Consider the following 20,660-nt stretch of genomic DNA (forward strand, 5'->3'; position numbering starts at 1 on the left):
TGGCTCCTCTCTGCCTGGCAGGCTCTCCCCCGTCACCGCGCTTTCTCACGGTGCTCCCCCTCTGTGAACGAGCCCCTTCTGCGCCCCGGCCCCCCCAGCAGCTCCGGGGAGACCAGGCCAACGTGAATGTTATATTCCTGGGAAGCACTGAAATTTTGGATGTCAAATGTTACAGCAATTTATTTTTGTCGTTTGTTCAAGTAGTTTAGAGTCGCTTTGGCAGACCAAACCAGCATGTTGCGACGATCGTGGGCTTTTCCTTGCTTGTAAGAGACATTTAGTAAGTCTTAGGAAATCTGGAAGGATTATTTTCACCTATCAAAATACCACGCACACAGCAGTGCTTTTATAACTTGAGAATGTCCCAAGTCCTTAGGACAATCTGAATGTTCTTAATATATGGAAACAAGGCCTTTCTCAGTAAAAGAAGTGGAATAGGAAATGTAAGCCACACTTCTCGGAATAGCCAAGTGCCTTCTTGGAGGGGACCGTGAACACCCACTCAAGGCTGCGGGAGGCGCGTATCCGGAATGAATATTCTCTCACTCGACTTTGGCGACTGTTTTCCATCTTTCTTCAGGAGAACCCATCAGTAGTGAACACTTTCACCGAGCGGTCAATGTGAATGATGAAGATTTGCTGGTTCGAATACTTCAAGGAGGGTGAGAGAACTCTGCCTTAAAATTAAAAAATTTTTAATGCCCAGCAAGTACATAGAATTGCACTTAACTTTATTTCCCCTCCATTTTCCATGCCTTTGAAATTGCTCCAAAATAGATCTCCGGTGACTGGTGGAAGTTCAGCCGAGTCCATAAAGACAGCCTCTGAGCCCCGTGGAAATGCTAGATTTTGTAAATATCTAATGGAAATTGAAAATGAAAATGAGAAGTCTGGGTATCCTCTTTTCTTCCCAGAAATAATTCCTGACTCTTGCTTATATGCCATTGCATTTAGGCAAATTTCACCCCTAAGTGCCCACATCTACCTAAGGAATCATTAAATCTGCTGTTTCCGATTCCAGAAGTCGGTAAAACACTAGAAGAAAAGTAGCAAATACATTTGCTGCCATGGGATGTTTGAAGCCCTCGCGTAATGAAAGGTGAACAATGTTACGTAGATTCTTTTTGAATCAGTAGTTTTGAGAACCTTAGAAGACCAGTCATTTTGCAAACAGGGCCCTTAGCTTGGAGGAGAGAAGGACCCCACAAAAAAACAAGGCTTCTGAGCTGGTATTGAAGAGCTCTGCTTTGTTCCTCCAGTGGCCTCCAGGGAGAAATGCAGGCCTCCCCAGCCCAGACTCTTGGTGCAGCGGAGTGTGGGATTGCCGGCACCCCTCTTTTCTAGAAGGCGGTGGTGCCTGTCCCAGTGTTTCCACTGCTCACATGGTGGTTTTGAGTTGAACGGAGAGCTGGTTTTAAGCGAAACTAGAGCAATTTCCCTTCCTGTGAATTCGAATCCTTGAAAAATATTAGGCAGGGTGGTTTAAGACAACAAAAACTTAATGGCCCAGAAGAAATCGGAATTTTCGGGGAGAATAAATCGTTTTAGTCACCTGTGTCCTGCAAGAGACCTCCACTGTGACTGCGGAGAGCCACGCGGAGCATCTTAATCTCTTTTCTCTGTGTTTTTCCCCAAGAAATGTTAAGGTTGATGTTCCCAATAAGTTTGGCTTTACTGCTCTGATGGTTGCTGCCCAGAAAGGTTACACCAGGTAGGCTTCCTCCGCTCGTATCTCTGAGTGGCTGAACCTTTCCCTTCTCCCAAAGGCTCTGGTCGGAACATGGATGGGAGGGAAAAAGGTGTGGGCAGGACTCCCCTTCTTCTTGCTTTCCAAAACGCTACCACGTGCGGGCTGCCCCCAAACTCGGCTGTTTGCAGCCCGAAGTTCTACACCACACAGGAGAGAATGTAAATGTGTAGAATCCTATGGTGAGGAAGAGAGGTAGCCACTAAATTCTATTTTACAAAATATTTTACATGTCCCAGGAAAACTGATTATTGGAATAGGAGTGTCTTTAAAAAAAGAAAGAGGGAAGGATATTAATTCTGGAAAACAAACTTCCCTGAGAGGTTGCTAAGATAATTCTCCCCGATACACTCTATCATCTCTATGCCACACAGAGGCATACACACTAGTGGCTTATTTTACAACGGTATTTATATTTAACTACTAAAGTGCCATTTTGGAAAATGACCTATATTTTATTAAATGCTGCTATTTGAAAATCTATTTAAAATGGCCATTAAAGTGACAGCAAATTAGCTTGACAATACAATGTGTTTCATGTGGTATAATTTGTTTTCAATGAATAATTCATGTGAGGAAGAAGCCCCCCCCCCCTTTTTTTTGGTGTTGAAGAGGTAGTTTTCTGGTTTAATAATGTCCTTTGAAGCCAGCCAGCCTCTGAAGGTAGAAAAGGAAGTGTGGAGATGTGTCTGAAATGTAGTGCTGTGTGTGTTCCCGCATTACCGTGGGTTCCTATCCATCAAAGCTGCATCTCCAGTGACCTTCCGATTTGTCTCCTGCAGGCTTGTGAAAATCCTTGTTTCTAATGGCACAGATGTGAATCTGAAGAACGGAAGTGGCAAGGACAGGTGGGTGGTGGGATATGCCCCAAAATGTCCCCCTACTTCCGTTACCAGGTTTGTGCCCAGACGGTTTCTGATTTAACCCAAATATTTGCAGCAGCTTCTTTTGACAGGGCTGTATCCCAAAGGGAAGAGGTCGATGAACAAAGCCTGGCTTATTCATTCGTTCTCGTATTCCTTCATGCGCTGAAACGAGGCGGGCTATACCTTATATAGCCGCCACCTGCCTTCGCTCAGCGCCTGGCACACGCTTAGCGCTCAGTGACCGGTAGCCGTGATGGTAGCCATTGCCAGGGCCGTGCTGGGCATTTGGCTGTGCCTGTGACACTTGGGGCCCCCTCCAGGGATCTCCTTACACTTTACCTTACTCTCTTAACTAAGCCTCTTAGGGGTTCCAAAGAAGCACAAAGCAGTCACGATGAAAGCTACAGCCCAAGAACTTCCCGCGGTGGAGGTGTGGAGCGCCACACGGGAGAAACTGACAGAAAGAGCCGATGCTTGGAAACTCTATTCAGCCAGATTAAAGAATGCTCTACAAAGACTTAAAAATGATCAGTATTCTAGTAAAAAACCCTCTACAATAAAAGGGACCAATTCCTTATAAATCTAAGGAAAAAAATCAATTTAGAAATAATACATGGCCACGGTTATAGAGAAAATCTTTTGGAAATTTAGGAAGAAAAAAAATAGAATTTTAGAAGGGTCCCTAACAGGGCTTAACAGTGGTGATAGCGGAAACCTAAACGTAGAAAGAAAGTGGTACACCGCGTCTCCACCAGTACATGTGATAATTTCACTGAAATTATCTTTTCGATGGTACATTTTCTGGGAAAATGTAAATCCCCAAAACCAGCCCAAGACACAGAAAATCTGAAACAACCAATATCTGTGCAAGCACAACCAATATCTGTGCCAGCAGTTAGAAAACTTAGGAAGGGATTCTGAAACAGACTCGTGGCGGGCCTGTTGTGCCCCTGCGCTTGGGAGGAGTGTAAGTAAAGACTGCAGATAACTTACTTAGCAGAGGGGTAGCTGGACCATCACCAAGCATAACCTTACTGCTGAAGTCTGATGGAGAAAGAAAGCTCTTTGTATGTTCATATGTGTGCAGACAGTTACGTCCCTTCCATCCTAACTCAGGGGGTCATGCAGGATGTAAGGATGTCTAGAGTAGGGCATTTCTCAACGCAGTAGACCAAAGGTGAAAACCTAGGTATGTGCAGAGGCCAAACAGTAATTTGGTATAACTGCACACCTTTCACTAGTTAAAATATCTTTACTCTTTTAAAGTGCAGCATGCTTTCAGTCCTGGGGACAGCCTCTGGAGATAGGAGCGCCAGCCTGTGGTGATGGAGGGGATCCTTTGATTGCATCATAAAAGCTTAGTTATCACCTCAGACGACCAGCTGTCATTCCTAGCGTTGACAAATAAATGGCTTTGAAAAGTTAGTAATGAAACCCGTAGGGGTGGGTGAGAGCCAGAGAGCTCGTTGTCGAATCCAGACTCTCCTGTGGTCAGGTCGTATGACCTTGGGTAGTTACTTAACCTCTGTGTGCTTTATCTACAAGATAAGGATGATAGAAGTCCTTACAGAATTGTGAGTGTTTAACAAGTCACTACAAGAAAAGTGAGTAAAAACAGTGCCTGGCATGTTTTCTTGTTTTGTCACTTTATGACTGGTATTTTGAAAGTTTGTTTGTTTTTTTTTTTTAATTTGACAGACAGAGATCGCAAGTAGGCAGAGAGGCAGGCAGAGAGCGGGAGGAGGAAGCAGGCTCCCTGCTGAGCAGAGAGCCTGAGATCATGACCTGAGCCCCCCAGGCGCCCCATGACTGGTATTTTGGAGTGCTGGTCAGTCTGGTGAGAGGTGAAATGTATGAGACCTGGCTCCTTTCTTGCAGTGCCCAAGTGAGTCAGCTTTCAAATACTCGGACTTAATAAGGACATTTAGTAAAGTGGCTAGCTACTATTTAACAAAATTTTTTTTTCTTAAATAACAGCAGTAATCAGTTAATAAGTATATTGAGGGAAATAAAATAGAATAAATATCTAATGGAAGTGAGAAATTTGTATTAAAAACCCTATAAAAATGAGGTTAAAAGGTTTAAAAGAATGGCATATACCATATATGGTATACCATACGCCATACCATATCATACGCCAGAATGGCAAGATCGAAGACGGCAAAATTTTCAGGTTTTCCTGAATGAATATATAGACCAGCATAGCCTCAAAGGGAATTATGCTTGGGAGCCTGTCAAAATGATTTTGTGACTGACCTGGAAGAACCAAGGGATGACACCATCTACTAACCTTATCGAAGAGAAATGTGGAAAGACTTTTGACAGTTATTAAAATGCCTTATGAAGTTTTAGTAATTAATGTAGTATATGAGACCGATACACATAATTGAAAAAAAATCTGTGGAATGAACTAGAAATAGTTCTTCATATTCGTCGGAACTTAGTTCGCCACGATGAGAGCAACACAAACTAATGAGTATCAGAAGAAAAAAAGGTTAAATACTGGCCTTGTATGGCGTGCATCAAAATAAATTCCGGATGGGGCGCCTGGGTGGCTCAGTGGGTTAAAGCCTCTGCCTTCGGCTCAGGTCATGATCTCAGGGTCCTGGGATCGAGCCCCACATCGGGCTCTCTGCTCAGCAGGGAGCCTGTTTCCCCCTCTCTCTCTGCCTGCCTCTCTGCCTACTTGTGATCTCTGTCTGTCAAATAAATAAATAAAATTAAAAAAAAATAAATTCCGGATGAATTAAGAATTAAATAGAAAAGACAGAACCAGAGAAACTACAGCATGTGTCTGTTCTTCTAACAAGGAAGGCAGAATCACTGAAATAAATCACTAAAGAGAAGACTAAAAGTACATAACATGTTTTTAAAAATGAATTACAAAGTAAAGGGTAGCCTGGGAAGAGATTTGCAAATATATTATAGACAAATGACTAGTGTATTTAATGTGGGGGTGGGTGCGTGTACCTTCCCCACAAGATACGCAGTAGAGACGAGCAGTTTACACGAAGACAATTCATAGCAGAATAAATTAAAAAGTTAATATGCAAAAGTGCAAGTAATAAAGTAAAAACTTACTGTCCTATTGTGAATTAAAAGAGGATAGTAGCGTTGGTATAGTGAGTAAAAGGGACCCTTATTGTTGCAGTCGATACTATTGTAAATGGACATAAGGGCCCTGGAAAGCAATGCCTCTAACGGGAGCCTCACATTTGCACTAAGCATTTGGCAGTCTGCATGGGAAGAAAGCACCACAAAGCCCGGCCAGCAAAGGGCCGCGTTTGCTCTTTTCTGGGAGCCTCCGAGACCTGTGGGCCTTGTAAGGATCCAGAGAGTGGGTCCAGAGATGCAGTTCCAGAGATGCGGGCCTCCGCTTCCACTCTAGCCGCACTCGGGGCTGAGCCTCAGAGCTGGACGTCCTGTTTATTACTCAGAGACTTTGTAGAATTTCCTTGTTGGGAAGACTTCCTTCGGCACTGCCACCCCCCCAAATCTGTATTTTGAAAAGTTCAAACATTTAGAAAAGTCGAAAGAAGGGTACAGTACATTTCTATGCACTCACCGCTTAGGTTTGGCTCTTGTCAACATTTTACCTTTTTTGCTTCTCTTTCTACATTTTTTATTCGCCTTTTTCTTCTTACTTGCCCATTTCAAGGTTAATAGGCATCCGATTCTGCAAAATTCTTCAGTATTTCAGTGTGGGGTGTGGTCCTAATCTCTTCTTCGTAAAGATACAGTTTCCTGCTGAAATTAGCAAATAACCTATGGGGTAATCATGGTGTGAATATCCTGTTCTCTGTTAACTTTTACCCAACGATTTTAGCACCCACTGATGGGCCTTACCCAGATCCGTTACTTAATTGGAATTGCCAAAGTGTGATTTTCTAATTCCACAATGTCGTCCATATCGACTGGCTGGCAGGCTTCAGAGAAGAGGGCTTTCCCTCATCACTCGACGATGGACTCTATTTTCTTCTATAAAGGCAGAGTAAATGTTTTTATTTAAATACAAATATTTAGAGTATGGAATTGGCTTAATACCCATCTATAATAATGTCAAATGAGTATTTTTTCTCCCCTCTGCCTTTTTTGAATATCTTCACAGACTCAATGGATATTTTTAAATCCAATATTTTACTCAATTTACAGTGATTCCTTTTTAAAATTGAGATGTAATTCACACACTCCTTTAAAATTTGGTCCTTAAGGAATATATTAACGATGCTGTGCCACTGTTGCTGGTCGAATTCCAGAGCATTGTCTTCAGCCAGGAAGAAGCCCTGTGCTCTCCAGCCGGCACTCCCCTTTTCCTCTCTCCCCGCCCCTGCAAACAGCTACCCTGTCAGTTCGTCCCCGAGGATTTGCCTGCTCTGGGCATTTCACGGAAACAATCCTAAGCAAAGGAAGCTTAGAGTGATTTTTTTTTTTTTTTAAGATTTTATTTATTTATTTGACAGAGAGAGATCACAAGCAGGCAGAGAGGCAGGTAGAGAGAGAGGAAGGGAAGCAGACTCCCTGCTGAGCAGAGAGCCCACGCCGGGCTGGATCCAAGGACTCTGGGATCATGACCTGGGCCGAAGGCAGAGGCTTAACCCACTGAGCCACCCAGGTGCCCCTAGCGTGATGTTTTTAGGTTCATTTACGTTGTGGCATAACATCAGTGCTGCTTTCTCCTTTTTATGGCCAAAGAATATTCCATCATATGGGATGCCGCATTATGTGAATCTGTCCATCTGTGGACGGACACGACATTTCATATGAAGAATTTTCATGGCTTTTCCACTCCCATTAGGATTGCTTAGTCTAAACCAGGCAGGGTAAAACGGGGAGCAGAGTGTGGTGACTGTACTTAGAGCTGTTGCCGCCCCCTCCGTGTGTTGCAGTCTGATGCTCGCGTGCTACGCGGGGCACCTAGATGTTGTGAAATATCTCCGAAGACACGGCGCGTCCTGGGAGACCAGAGACCTCGGGGGCTGCACGGCTCTGCACTGGGCTGCGGACGGAGGCCACTGCAATGTCATCGACTGGATGATAAAAGATGGCTGTGAGGTACGGGATCTTCCTTCTCAACCACACGTGTTGTGAAGACCTTGAGGTGTTGACCCATGGGGTTTAGGAGAAGCAGAGTTTTATGTGGATGCCTTTGATTCGCTGAACTTAGAAATGCTGCAGAAAGCTCTCTGACTTACCAGTAAGAAGGTTCCTGAAGCCCGGGAAAAAGGGTCTTTATAGAACCACTATGATAGCTGAGGCTTCACATTGTCAGGGAGGTTTGACTTAATAGGACAAAAAGAAACTGCTGAATCCAGGGCTGGACCTGATGAAGCTTCTGCTTATTTATGCCGGTGTCCATTCGCTCATTAGCTCTTCATTCAGTTTGTCCACAAAGATTTACTGAGCACCGGCCACGCACCAGCTGCTAGCTCAGGTCCTGGAGACAGGAGACGTGGAGAACTCTTACAGCCATAGGCTTCTTTCTGCTCTTAGAATGAGACTGTTTTTGTTCGTGGTTTACTTTAAAGATTAGCCACTACAAAACCCTTCCCAAGAGCAAACTGACCAAGTCACAAACAGAGCATTTCAGCTCCTTGTGCCTTTACCTTGAAGCAGGCATGCGGGTAACCCTTCTGGTCTCGTGTTATCAGACAGTGCAGGTTGGACTTAGTGAATAGAACTGGGGGTTGTTGGGCTTCTGTAGCTATTTGAAGATGAGTCAACAGAATTAGCTCAATTATGGTAGTGGCTGATAGCTTTGGAGAACTTAAGTTCAAGGCTTGAAAGAAGTTAAATAAAAATTTCAAGGCATGGAAATAAGGAATAGTAAACAAAATGCTCCCCTAATTGAGATTGCCAGATGGTGCAGAGTATGGAGAAATTAAACTGATGACCTGGAAAATAAACTGGAGTTGAGAGGAGTCATGTCTCCTGGAAGATGTTAGCAGATTATTTGTTCTGCTTGTCTCTGAAGTGTGACTGAAGGAAAGCCTTGCCTTTTGCAATTGTGGGCTCTCCCTGGTTGCCACTGCTGTCTGCAAAGGGCTGAAGAAAGGGGCCCTTTGAAGGAAAAACCTCAGTAGCTAAGATAATTCCCTTTTATCACATTTTTTTTTTTTTCTCTTTTAGAAACATGCTCGAGAAGCGGGAAGGATTAGCACGGGGGCCTCCGTGGTGGGGCAGGGCCGCACCTGCCCTGGGTGGAGATAAGGGCCGTGGTTGTCTTGTTTGCTTTAGGATGAACTCTGCTCGTGCTCTGGTCTCAGTAGAAGTCTGTAGTTAAAAATGAAGTTTGACCTTTGCTGAAAGAAGGGCAGGTCTCTGCCATGAGTATTTAAATTCTGTAATTTTGAAAACCAACTTTCTGGGCTTCAGATACGAGCATGTTTGTTTGTAGGTAAATTCTTTTTTCTTTTTTAAATTAAGATATCGTGTAGTATTTGGTTCAGGGGTACAGGTCAGTGAATCACCAGGCTTACACAATTCACAGCACTCCCCATAGCGCATACCCTCCCCAATGTCTGTCACCCAGCCACCCCATCCCTTCTATTTCCCTCCCTTCCAGCAACCCTCAGCTTGTTTCCCAAGATTAAGAATCTCTTACTGTTTGTCTCCCTCCCCAGTCCCATCTCATTTCATTTTTCCCTCTTCCCCCCACGGCCCCCCACCCTGCCTCTCAAATTCTTCAAATCAAGGAAACCATATGATAATTGTCTTTCTCTGATTGACTTATTTCACTCAGCATAATACCCTCTAGTTCTATCCACATCATTGCAAAGGGCAAGATTTCATTTCTTTTTGATGGCTGCATAGTATTCCATTGTATGTATAGACCACATCTTCTTCATCCATTCATCTGTTGATGAACATCTAGGTTTTTTCCACAGTTTGGCTATTGTGGACATTGCTGCTATAAACATTCGGATGCACGTGCCCCTTCAGATCACTACGTTTGTATCTTTGGGGTAAATACCCAGTAGTGTGATTGCTGGGTCATAGGGTAGCTCTAGTTCCAATTTTTTGAGAAACCTCCATGCTGTTTTCCAGAGTAGCTGCACCAGCTTGCGTTCTGTTTGTGGGTAAATTTTATCTTTTCCTGTAGCTCTGGAGCTACAGGAACGTTACCACTAAAGATTTCTGTGAGGTGGGTTGGTGGCAGAGCGTGGATATCAACAGGAGTGCCTCCGTGTTCTCGGCAGAGGGGCCGCCCCATGTTTGGGTGATGGTAGGAGGGGTCTGGGAGCCTAGCAGGGCACTGTGGCCGCCCTTCGAGAGTATCACGATTTCCTACTGACAGTGACTGACTGGCATGGGGAACCGTCTCTACGTTTAACGGTAGACCAGCAATCAAAGCTGGTCCTACCCCATTTAATCCTCAGACCCAAAAGAGAAAATGAGCGTGAAAGTTCACGGAAGTCCGCATAAAGCATCCCATAAAACAAGGCGATGATTTTATTATTTAAACACAATGGAGTCTGCTGCTCTGAGTTTATTTGTTATTTGCATGAGAAAGAACTGCAAATCCTCATGTTGTTCAGGGGATAATCTCCTCCGTACAAATAACCTGACCCGTCCCAGGGACTTTGTGGCAATCCCTAGTTTGTTCCCGCATTCTGGTGTTTTACTGACATGTTCTAGTAATACTCCTGGAACAGAATTAGGGGCGTGTGTGTGTGTGTGTGCGCATGCGCACACACACCTATCGCCTTCGGTATCATTCTTCAGGGATCGGTGAGGTCTTCCCTGGAACGGGGGGAGGCAACGCTCACATAGTCTTATTCTAGAATATGGCGTGACCTTGAGATTTACGTGACCTTGAGAGCTCCCAATCCCTGGATTATTGGGAAATGACCATCTTATTACTAGTCCAATTGAGTCCGGAGAAGGTACTAGGTTGGCCAACTCTCAGATTGGAATTTATGTCGTAAATCTGGATGCTTAGTGTTGATTCCACCTGTAGTTCTCCTGCTTAAAGTTAATTCATGTTGATAAGTGTAAGGGTGTGTGTATATGTTACTGTCTCGTTCCAGAAAGGAGTTAAAGCTGCTTATAGAGACACTAATAAGGAAACAAAATAAACTTAAAAAAAAAAAAAAGGTGATGAAAGATAGTCGAGAAAATAAGATCTTTTAAAAAAGACTTTATTTATTTGAGAGACAGCGCACCCACAACAGCGGTGGGGAGGGGGGCTGAGCAGGGAACTGGAGGCGGGGCTTAATCGCAGGACCCCGAGATCACGATCTGAGCTGCTTCACCCACTGAGCCCCCCAGGAGCTCCCATCTTTCAACCCCTTGAACAAAATGTAGGTGATGAAGTTGCCGGCGGATGTCCTGGGCCTCTCAGCCCCTGTAAAGTTCTAACACAGCTTCTCACCGCACGTGAACGTGAGTTAGCTCTGTTCCCTCGAGCCTTCCCAAGTCTCACCCCTTATGGGCTATCCAGCTCAGGGGCATTTGGGCAAGGAGACGTTCCTTTGTAAGTTTCTGATGGGTATTTTTAAGGCAAAAGACACTGGACTGAGAGCAGCCCTTCCTCTGGCGTAAAGGTAGATGCTGTGGACACGGGCTCAGGATGGACCCCCCTCATGAGAGTTTCTGCAGTCTCGGGAAACCAGAGCGTCGCATCTGTGCTGATTGACGCTGGAGCGGACGTGAACATGAGAGATAAAGATGGAAAGACCCCGCTTATGGTATGCCTCTCTCCAGAACAGAGCCTGGCTTTGCGGGATTAAGGTCAGAGCTGCTTCTAGAATCAGGCGATTCTTGTGAATTCAGCTCTGTACGAGCCCTGGGTTTTTGCTCTCTGTATATTCCCCACTGGCCTGTTAATAAAGGCATGATAATGTCACTGCAATATTTTTGTTCTTTTTACAACTATTTCTTTAAGGATTACTGGCCCCAGTCTCCTGGCCCATTGTAGCAGCCTAAACCGATCTGTTCCAACAAAGAACATGCTGCTTTCTTGTGCTGGTCTGGGCTAGCATTTCTCCTGTCCTTGCAGTGCGGGGGAAGGCAGACTGGGCTCCAGTTTCCTTGCACTCAACGTAGCAGCAGAGTGAGAGCATGCATCTGTCATGTGAAGTCACAGCGGCCCTGGCTGGCTCTGCCTTCTTGGGAAAGCCTCTGGCTGATTTCCCCGGGCCTGCCATGCTTGGGGTCCACCCTGGCCGCCAGCCTCCTCCTCTGTGGGAAGCGCAGACTCGCTCACATTCCACTGTCGTTGGTTTTTTAGGTGGCCGTGTTAAATAATCATGAGGAGTTAGTTCAGTTACTTCTCAGCAAAGGGGCAGATGCAAGTGTGAAAAATGAGGTAAGGAACTCAATCTTTATCTAAAGCCTTTCCCCGGAGAAGAAAGAAAAAAAAAATATATATATATATATATATAGAGAGAGAGAGAGAATGCATATAATTGTATATAATTGTATTAATTGTATGTAATTGTGTATATATATATATATATATATATATATATATATATAAATTTTTGTTTTCCCTTTCAGTTCGGCAAAGGTGTCCTAGAAATGGCCAGAGTTTTTGACAGACAGGTTGGGATGTTCTTTCTGATTCTCGAGGCTAACTTTGTGGTACTTTAAAGAACCTCGAACCTGGGATGACGTTCACCTGTTTTTGTTTATCCAGAACGTGGTCTCCTTATTAGAAGAAAGGAAAAGAACCCAAATGGCCAAGAAGTAGTCCGTCTGCTGACCTGGGCAGCGCTACTGATTTCGAAAGCCCAAGCGAAACACAGTCAAAACGCAGCCATTGAGCTAGAGACTAAATTCCGCATCTTTGGGGGCCATACATTTGCTTATTTATTTAATTGAAGATTCAGTGACTTTTGTAACGTACAACTGTTCCCACTTTGAAATACATCTTTTTTTTTTTTTTTTTTTACCTAAGCACGTGCGCCTGTGGTGTCGTCATTGGGCGTCTGCCGCGTGGGGACGTTTTCTTGCCCTCGTGTATTTTGCAGTTAGACACGAAGCCAGATATTTCTGTGTTAGAGCTGCACAGACACGGGTCCCCCGCTTCCCGCTCCGACCCCTGAGCTGTCCTCCGAGCCGGTCCAGGACCTTGTGGGAATTCTTCCCCTCATGTGTTTTCAATTACAACCTCGGCTCTTGACTGCGGGCCTTCCAGGCCGTGTGGTCAGGCCGGTGTTCCCTTCTGGAGGGACGTTCCTGGAAGCCCAGGAGGCCCCGTGAAAAGGTTTCTCCTCAGCTGTTGGCCTCACATCAAAGTAAAAACAAAACAAAACAAAACAAACAAAAGTATTTCAAGGCTCTGATTCTGCTCTGTTAGAGGAGTCTGGTGGAGGGTCAGTCTTTCTAGAACAGACCTAACTGAGCATGTGTTTGCATATCTGTATGACAGACGAAGACCCGGCCTGCTGGCACGCTGACGACTGTGCCAAAGAGAAGTAGATTACGTTAGCCTGCAGAGCAGAAGGGGTTTTGACACTGGGCCCGCAGCTGGAAGGCAAGCAGGCCTTAACCACAGCGAGGGCTGCCGGTTGGGAGCTTAGACACACGTGAGCGGGAGCTTGAACTCGCAGACACACGTGACCGTGAGCCAAGTGAGCCAGCAGACCATATGCCTCTTGTGTCTCCAGAGACAAGTGGGTTAACTTGGCCCCAGGAGAAGGCTGGCCACAAAGGTCCGCACCAGAGTGGAATTTTCTCTGCCAGAAAAGCCCGATTAAAAGGTAATTAAAGCTCCAAAGCTCTGGGGGGATGGGCACAAAGTGCAGTCGACTTTATTGATGTTGGCAATTCTCAGCTTTATTCCATACAGTTTCTAGAATGTCCAGGTCTGGAATTGGATCTGTGGGTCATAGATCGTCCTCTCTTTACACATTTCATATGGGTTTTCCCTTTTGTACAAATACAGATTCCTTTATTTCTGCTCTAATCTGGATTATTTCCCTTCTTGCGTGTGGGGTTGGCTTAATTTGTTGTTGATTCCCCAGTTCTTTAAAGTGTAAAGAGAGCTGGTGTATTCTGGATTTTTCAATTTTTTTGAGAGAGGCTTGGACGGCTGTATTTCCCCCTTGGGACCGCCTTTGCTGTATCCCATAGGTTTTGGACCAAAGTGTCTTCATTCTCGGTTTCCATGAATTGTTTGTAAGTTTCTTCTTTGATTTCCCGGTTGATCCAAACATTCTTAAGCTTATTCCTCTAAATTTGCTAGATTACATTTTTAAAATCTCTCTCAAAATCAGAGCATCGTCATTACTTTCCATAGTCCTCCCCTGCCCCCACGATCGATGTGGACCTTCACCTTCATTTCATGTCTCGGTCTGTTGTAGATCCCATTCACGAGCCCCATCTGTGGCAGGGCTACACGTCCCTGCTCGTCAACAAAATCCAGGCGATGTCATCCCCTCCTCCTGATGGGAGCCTTGGCCATACAGTGGGGTGACTTTGGTCAATGAAATGGTAATGGAAATGGCTCCTGTCCCTCTGAGCGGAAGCTTTAAGAATCCCCACGTGTCTCTTCCTTCTGTCACAAGACCAGCCGTGACTCAGTGGAGGCGCTCCCTCAGCCTAGGGCCCCGCGGAAATGCCAGAGGTCACCTGCAGATGGGTGACTCAGGAGAAACAATCCTCTTGTGGGGTAAGCCACTGAAATTTTTTTTTTTTTAAAGGATTTTTATTTATTTATTTGACAGAGATCACAAGTAGGCAGAAAGGCAGAGAGAGGAGGAAGCAGGCTCCCTGCTGAGCAGAGAGCCCGACGCGGGCCTCGATCCCAGGACCCTGAGATCATGACCTGAGCTGAACGCAGAGGTTTCAACCCACTGAGCCACCCAGGTGCCCCACAAGCCGCTGGAATTTAAGAGTGGTTTGCGGTTGTAGTCAAGGTAGCCAACCGTGAGTGCTGATGAGGTCTTGTGATAGGTTTGTGAGTTTAATTTTCCACAAATGACATTCGCATCTCTCGAGTCCTGTGGTTTCCAGCATATTTAAAAACTCAGGAATAGGTGCTGAATCTTCTCAAATGTCTTTTCAGTGTCTCTGGTAATCCTAATATGACATACTTCCTGAAAACCTGTCGATGTGGTGACTTGAATGAGTAGATTTTAAAGTATTGAACCATTCTTAGAGTCCTGAGACATCTCCCTGGGTTACGGGGCCGCACTGGAGTCTCTACGTTCAGATGCTTTGTGTGTGTGCTTTCCCTCCTCTTCCCTTAGTGAGATCAGTGATTTGACTCGTGTTTTAATTTTCCCAAAGATGCAACCCATGGTCTGTTGTACCGTTTGGAACTGGAGTTTTTCTTCATGGCTTTATATGTAGTTTTATAGATAGTTCTGTGTGTATAGAACTTTTTCAGAGGCACTTTGAATGAAGGCACATTCTGTATGTTTGAAGTATCTCCATTGGATCCATTTTGATTATGTTAATTTTCTTTATTATGTTTATTTAGCTGGCATATAGTATGCTCTTAACTGGGGTCTTCTAGGTACTATTTTTTGCCTACTTGTTTTGACATGGGTATAAGGTGTTAAGAACAAAGACCTTTTGTTACCATTCTATATATCTATTTTCCTTTGTATTTTCTGTAGTTCCTTATGAAGTTGGGTTCTGCTTTCAAAAAAATCTATGAATATCCACTACACTCAGATTTTCATTCTGGAAAAAACTGATATCCATGTTTCCACCCCTACATGCTTGCTTTTTTGAATTTCTCTCTTTTGTAAATAAGGTGAGTTTTCAAAAAGACTGATTTGGATAGGTTATACGTTTACATTATTCAAGACAAGTCTCCAGTCCCCCTCCCCCACCCTTGACCCCCACTCCTGCGTATCTGAAAAGGCGTCTTCTTTCTTGTACTGTCGCCTGACTGGTAGCACCTGCCCCTTGATCACCACTCTTTTTAGTTCCTTACGGACTGTTCCAGATCATCTTTGTGCCTCTGTAAATGGGGGAAAATACAGAGAAGGGGTTTCCCTTTCCCCATTTTTGTGACATTGTCAGTAATGAACAAGACACATCTTTATGTTTGTCTGGATACCATTTATTGGATATAATATTCTTAACAATGGCTTTCTCTACGGAAACAGGTGGTTACCCGTAGAACCCTAATATGAGAAATGTGTACAAAAGCAACAGACTGTAACGTAAAAGGAATGTGTAAAAAAAAAAAAACAACTTAGCAAATGGAAGCTTTATAAATGGACAAAGCACGATGAACGTAAGGAACCGGTTTCGTAGCTATAAGTGTACTGTGCTAAGTGGCTTGCAGCCAAGTGTTCAAGATGTTTTACTTAACAGTTGCCGCACACGCTCAAACCATGGGTCTTCCCCACAACCTCCCAATTCGACCCGATAGAAGGCAAAACAGACCCATTAGATCTGCCCTTCCTCATCCTGCCTTGGACTCTTAGAGGATTTTCCATCTTTCCAATTTGATACTTTTTGTTTTTCTATCAGTGTTTGCTTATAGACCACGGATATACATGTCATTCTACTTCTTTGTGAAACTAAAAAGATCACAAGCTATTTATCATTTTGTCTGGATTTAAACTGCACTTAAATTGAGGACTGAATATATTATTTTCTGGAAGGAGACTCCCGGGGGGAGCATAAGACATGTCTTTTGCAGATGATGTAGAAAATCAGGATGGGTTCCAGAATATTCAACCTGGAAGAGCAGAATCCCACTGAGAATCCCTTTCACTGTGTGGTGAATCTCTGGGCTATCACTACCCGTTATTGAATGTTGTAACAATTTCATATGCAGTGTTTTGTCTCCTAGTTTTTCTCCTATGAAACAGGCTCTCAGGGCCGGACTTGTCAGCTGCCACTGTTGGCCCAGGAGCAGAGAGGGGGTTTCCATCAGTGTGCAGGTAAATACAAATGGCTTCTAGAAGCATCCTTATGGCACAGAAATGGATCTTAGCCTGGGGCTCACTGATCTTTCTTGGTGTGTCACTGGTGTCATTATCGGAGTTTCCAAAAAGGTTTTAAGGGACTAGAAGTGAACAGGAACTGTAGAGTGAGTCAAAGGAATTGTGCCATCGCAGGTTAATTGTGCCATCGGGGGTAAACTGATCTTCTAGGGTGGGGGATGTGCCTGTGCGAGGGACGATGCTGGATTCGAAGCTGGGGCACCGCTGGTGGGCTTCCTCCGAGCCGCCCCTCTGGAGAAGAGTGGGCTTTGGGCGTCCAGCAGCTGGGCTGGGGGGAGGGTAGCGACATCCACTTGGGTTGACCTACAGTAGCCCTGAAGACAGAGACTTGTCACATGAGGGACATCGGCACTGGGTTTGCTGTGGAAAAGCGACTGGGCTCTCGGTGATAAGAGGCAAACAGATGTATTAGCCCGATGTGTATACGGGCCTGTTCCTGAGTCGTGGCGGGGGGGGGGGATGGGTGACTGTAGCAGCCTGGGGCAGCCTCTGGGGTGGTGGGGAGGGACAAGATGGCAGCTGCAGTGTCGCCCACCAGTCAGCCATAGTGTATGGAGTCAGACCTAGGGGTCAGCACGGCACTGGGAGACTCCTGGAGAGGGCTGGTACCCTGTTTATCTGGGTCACTTGTGGCTACCCGGGGTCCTACTGACAGCAGGGAGGAGAGAGCTCCAGAGCACATCTGCCCTGGGCCTGCTGCTTCCAGAACACTGAAGGGAGCCCTCCCTTGCAGAAGTTTTCAATGGAATCAGCCTCACGAGGAAAGCCCGCCCAGGGGTCAGCTTGCGTGAGAAAGATCCAGTCCAGCTGCCCAGGCATCTTGCCCTTTTAGTTATTAGGGTCGCATTGGCTCAGAATGCTTAGTAAACATCAGCTGAGATGGCAGGAAGGCGCTGGGGTATTCCAGCCCGCCCAGCACCAGGCTCTCTGCAGCACCGGGGAGATCACAGCTTGACACGGATCAAAGTTTTTGCTGTTTTTCTTTGAGGGGATGCAGTGATGGCATTGTACTGATTTGCCAGAGAACAATGGCCTGTGGTTTCAGCCTGAGAATTCATAATAAAGTTAAGAAGGCATAAAAATGTCCCCTCTGAGACCGGTCAGGAGTATTTATGCTCATGTAGTTTAATTTGTTGCTTTTGTGGTTTCTGTGATGTCATCCCACATGTGTAAGCTGGAAAATTCACACTGGGAAGTGTAACCTCTGTATGCATATTCGGACAATGGAAAATGTTATGCATTGTTTCTCTTGGTTGCTACACATCTGATTCCATGTGTCAGGGAAACAAACTGTTACCAAAAAATTCAGGAGATAAACTTTTAAAGAGAATGCCTGGAAGATTAGCCCTATACTTCCCGGTCACTTACCACTTGGGTCATGTAAGCTACAATGATAACAAGACAGGGGAAGGAAAGTGACAACCCTCAGAACCTGCTTTGGGTCTAGGCACGTTAAATTTCTTAGTGATGGCCTTATAAACTCAAATCAACCCTCATTCATGCCTATAAAACATTTAAAATATTAAAAATCGACTGCCATGGAAATAAAAGCATTGATTTTTTTGTTTCGATCATCTATAAGCATATAAAAAGGGAGAGGTACACCTCCCCACTGCTTCCCCCCTCCCCCCATCAAAAAAATCCCTGACTGTGGTTCTTTAGTTATATTAAAATGGAACGTATGCTAAAATGCATCAGTTGATACATACTGTATCTTGGAAGTATTGTTCCTTTAATATCTATATTTGTCAAGGGATGTTAGGTTTAAACATGTTCGTACTCAATAATAACTCGTACGGCTCTATAAACACAATTTGGGCTGCAGAGAGAGGGCTGTGTCATCAGCTGCCGCCCCTAAATGACCACTGATGACTCGTGTCATCAGAAGATCACAGCGTTAACCTTTTTTAATACCAATCTATTCCTGGTTGTCTGAAATGGAAACATAGGAATTCTAGCTAAGGACAGACAAAAAAGACAAAATTCACATCCTCTTCCTGATAATAGGAGGAGGGGCAGAATGACAGATCTAAGAATCTGGGCACCTGTAAAGACAGTACCCACATAACGCACCATGAAAATTCTGTAAACTTTTCAACAGCATGTGTTTTGGCCTTGATACAGTTACCAAATGTACTATCAATTACAGTAATTCTGTAGATATTCAGCAGTAATACTTTCTAACATGGCTTTGCCTTTTTAAGAAAATAATAATTGTATGATAGACATACTCTATAGGGGTTGGAATGTATCAGATCTGGGCTCCGTTTTGTGTGTTTGTGACACGGATTTATTTAGTCTATCCGTGATCCATGAGTACTATGTTGCCGAGATACAGTGGGGAACAAGGGGTGAGTGTTTTCCGGAAGGCAAGCTGATTCTTGGTCTATTCCTGGTCTCTGTGCTTCAAGGTGCAGGCAAACTGCTGAAATGACACCCCCTGAAGTCTTTATCATAAAGTACTCGGAGTGAATTACGGAACTGTGGTCAACTGCTTTCGAGTGTGAAAAGGAGTCACATGTGACCCGACTACAACACAGGCGTAATGGCATTTTTACCTTGTCTGAGGATTTTTGTAATTTTCGTGCCATTAATATAGGCAACTTCAAGATCTCTTTGTGAAAACGTCTCCCCAGTCAGACACTTGAAGAGCAAAATGTTGAAGGAGCCGCTGCCCAAGACCACATTTCATGAATATTTAGGATTAAGAATTGATTTCCTTATCACATTCTGTGATGCTCAACAGGTGGGTTGCGAGCGTTAAAAAAAAAGAATTCAGACATGCTGAAAACATCTTTGAGAGAGTCCCGCAGCCAGGCTGGGAACACAGAATGCCCCCAAAATAACTGACAAGTCACTTAAATGGATGGTAGACACAGCCGGCCACACGGCGTTCTGTTTGGTTGTAGTTTCTGTGGGCATAGGGAGTCTGCCTAATTTTTAATAAGCTGAATTTTGCAAGGAGAGATTTTTATCTACAACATTGATTCACTAGATCTGGTTACTGGTTCACATCTGAAAATAGTTACGGTCCCATGGAAAGCCTCATCTATCTGTCCGAACACAGAATCATTGTATTACAGTTGAGAAGATAAGGTGGTAATTTGCTTAGCTCCAAGCAGTCCCAGGGGGCTGGAGGCTTGCAGTGCCTGGGTGTAGCCCACTTGCACAAATACCCCCCTGCCCCATCTAAACAAGGTGCTGAGGCCACAGCATCGTGGGAAGGGCAGTGTTTCTGTAAAGCAGTGGTTTTTGTCTGCTCTCCAAATGTGCTCAAGGCCTGTGAGCTCAAGGTCAAGTTTCTGCCTGGCCTTGTGTTCCAGTCTGTGCCCTGGCTCAGGTTCTCTCCAGACCCTCCCGGCCAGAAGCCAGGGCCTCCCCTTCTATCCTGGACCTTCAAGGTGTGGCTGCTGGAGGGCTGAGGCCCAGGGGCTCCCTGAAAGCCCAGCCCCAGCCTGGACGTGAAGCCCCTGGCCCTGGGCTGGGATCATCGGGGGTTCCAGAGAATCACTCAAGGTTCTGCCTGGGGGCTCCTGAGCTGGGTCTGTGCCATGACCATAGCCCTGGAGCGATTGTTGGAGAACCGTTCTGCCAATAAAGCCTCGATCAAAAAGACAACCTCCTGTCCAGAATCCCATGCAGCATGAGATTTCAAGTTCACTGAACTACTGAAAGCGCACAAGGCTTCCTTCCATGGAAAACTCAGTGATGGGTTTAAAAAAAAAAAAATGCCTCCCGCAGCGCACTGCACTGGAGCCAGCATCGGGCATAAATTAATAATTTACAAGTTCCTGAGCAAGTGTACAGAGCACCATAGCACAGCACAGCACCGACGGCAGTAGCTCGAGTTTGGAGAATACGGGTGTTTTAGACATTTTTAAAAAAGTTCTATTAAGTTGGTACAAAAAACCAAACTCCAACTGGAGTTGAACGATAGTGCAAACTTCTGTCTTCGCTGTCGAGAAAAGGTGTCGACTTGCTTCTCACTTCGTGTAGGTGGTGTGGGGGGGCCTGGGCACTTGGTGGGGGTGCTTGGGAGTGGGTCTGTGGCAAGAGAAAAGAAAACGGGATTGTAGGCAGAGCCCCCGAAAGCAGCTTTGCAGGTCCGGGGCTCTTCTCCTGCCCTCTGCGGAG

General features: G+C 45.1%; 2 protein-coding genes and 1 long non-coding RNA gene across 4 annotated transcripts in view; 2 read left to right on the forward strand and 1 right to left on the reverse strand.

Moving 5' to 3' along the window:
- FANK1 (fibronectin type III and ankyrin repeat domains 1) overlaps positions 1-12,510 on the forward strand; it is a 98,233-nt gene extending 85,723 nt beyond the window's left edge. The window contains exons 4-11 of one of the 2 annotated variants that reach the window (XM_044240725.1): positions 581-662; positions 1,637-1,711; positions 2,530-2,595; positions 7,500-7,665; positions 11,157-11,300; positions 11,843-11,920; positions 12,112-12,156; positions 12,251-12,510. In XM_044240725.1, the coding sequence (XP_044096660.1) occupies positions 581-662; positions 1,637-1,711; positions 2,530-2,595; positions 7,500-7,665; positions 11,157-11,300; positions 11,843-11,920; positions 12,112-12,156; positions 12,251-12,304 (710 nt within the window). In that variant the 3' untranslated portion in view covers positions 12,305-12,510. The remainder of the gene's footprint in view (positions 1-580; positions 663-1,636; positions 1,712-2,529; positions 2,596-7,499; positions 7,666-11,156; positions 11,301-11,842; positions 11,921-12,111; positions 12,157-12,250) is intronic. The other variant, XM_044240726.1, reaches the window with a different exon arrangement.
- A 165-nt stretch (positions 12,511-12,675) lies between these two features.
- Positions 12,676-15,802, forward strand: LOC122901210. The gene is made up of 3 exons (XR_006383378.1): positions 12,676-13,316; positions 13,920-14,227; positions 15,678-15,802. It is a non-coding gene; the product is annotated as an uncharacterized LOC122901210 (long non-coding RNA).
- Positions 15,803-16,974: 1,172 nt separating this feature from the next.
- The window catches only part of ADAM12 (ADAM metallopeptidase domain 12), a 328,649-nt gene continuing 324,963 nt past the window's right edge, over positions 16,975-20,660 (reverse strand). The window contains exon 23 of the mRNA XM_044236851.1: positions 16,975-20,570. Within this exon, the coding sequence (XP_044092786.1) occupies positions 20,510-20,570 (61 nt within the window). The 3' untranslated portion in view covers positions 16,975-20,509. The remainder of the gene's footprint in view (positions 20,571-20,660) is intronic.

Source organism: Neovison vison, chromosome 2 (assembly GCF_020171115.1).
Source record: "Neovison vison isolate M4711 chromosome 2, ASM_NN_V1, whole genome shotgun sequence".
NCBI lineage: Eukaryota > Metazoa > Chordata > Mammalia > Carnivora > Mustelidae > Neogale > Neogale vison.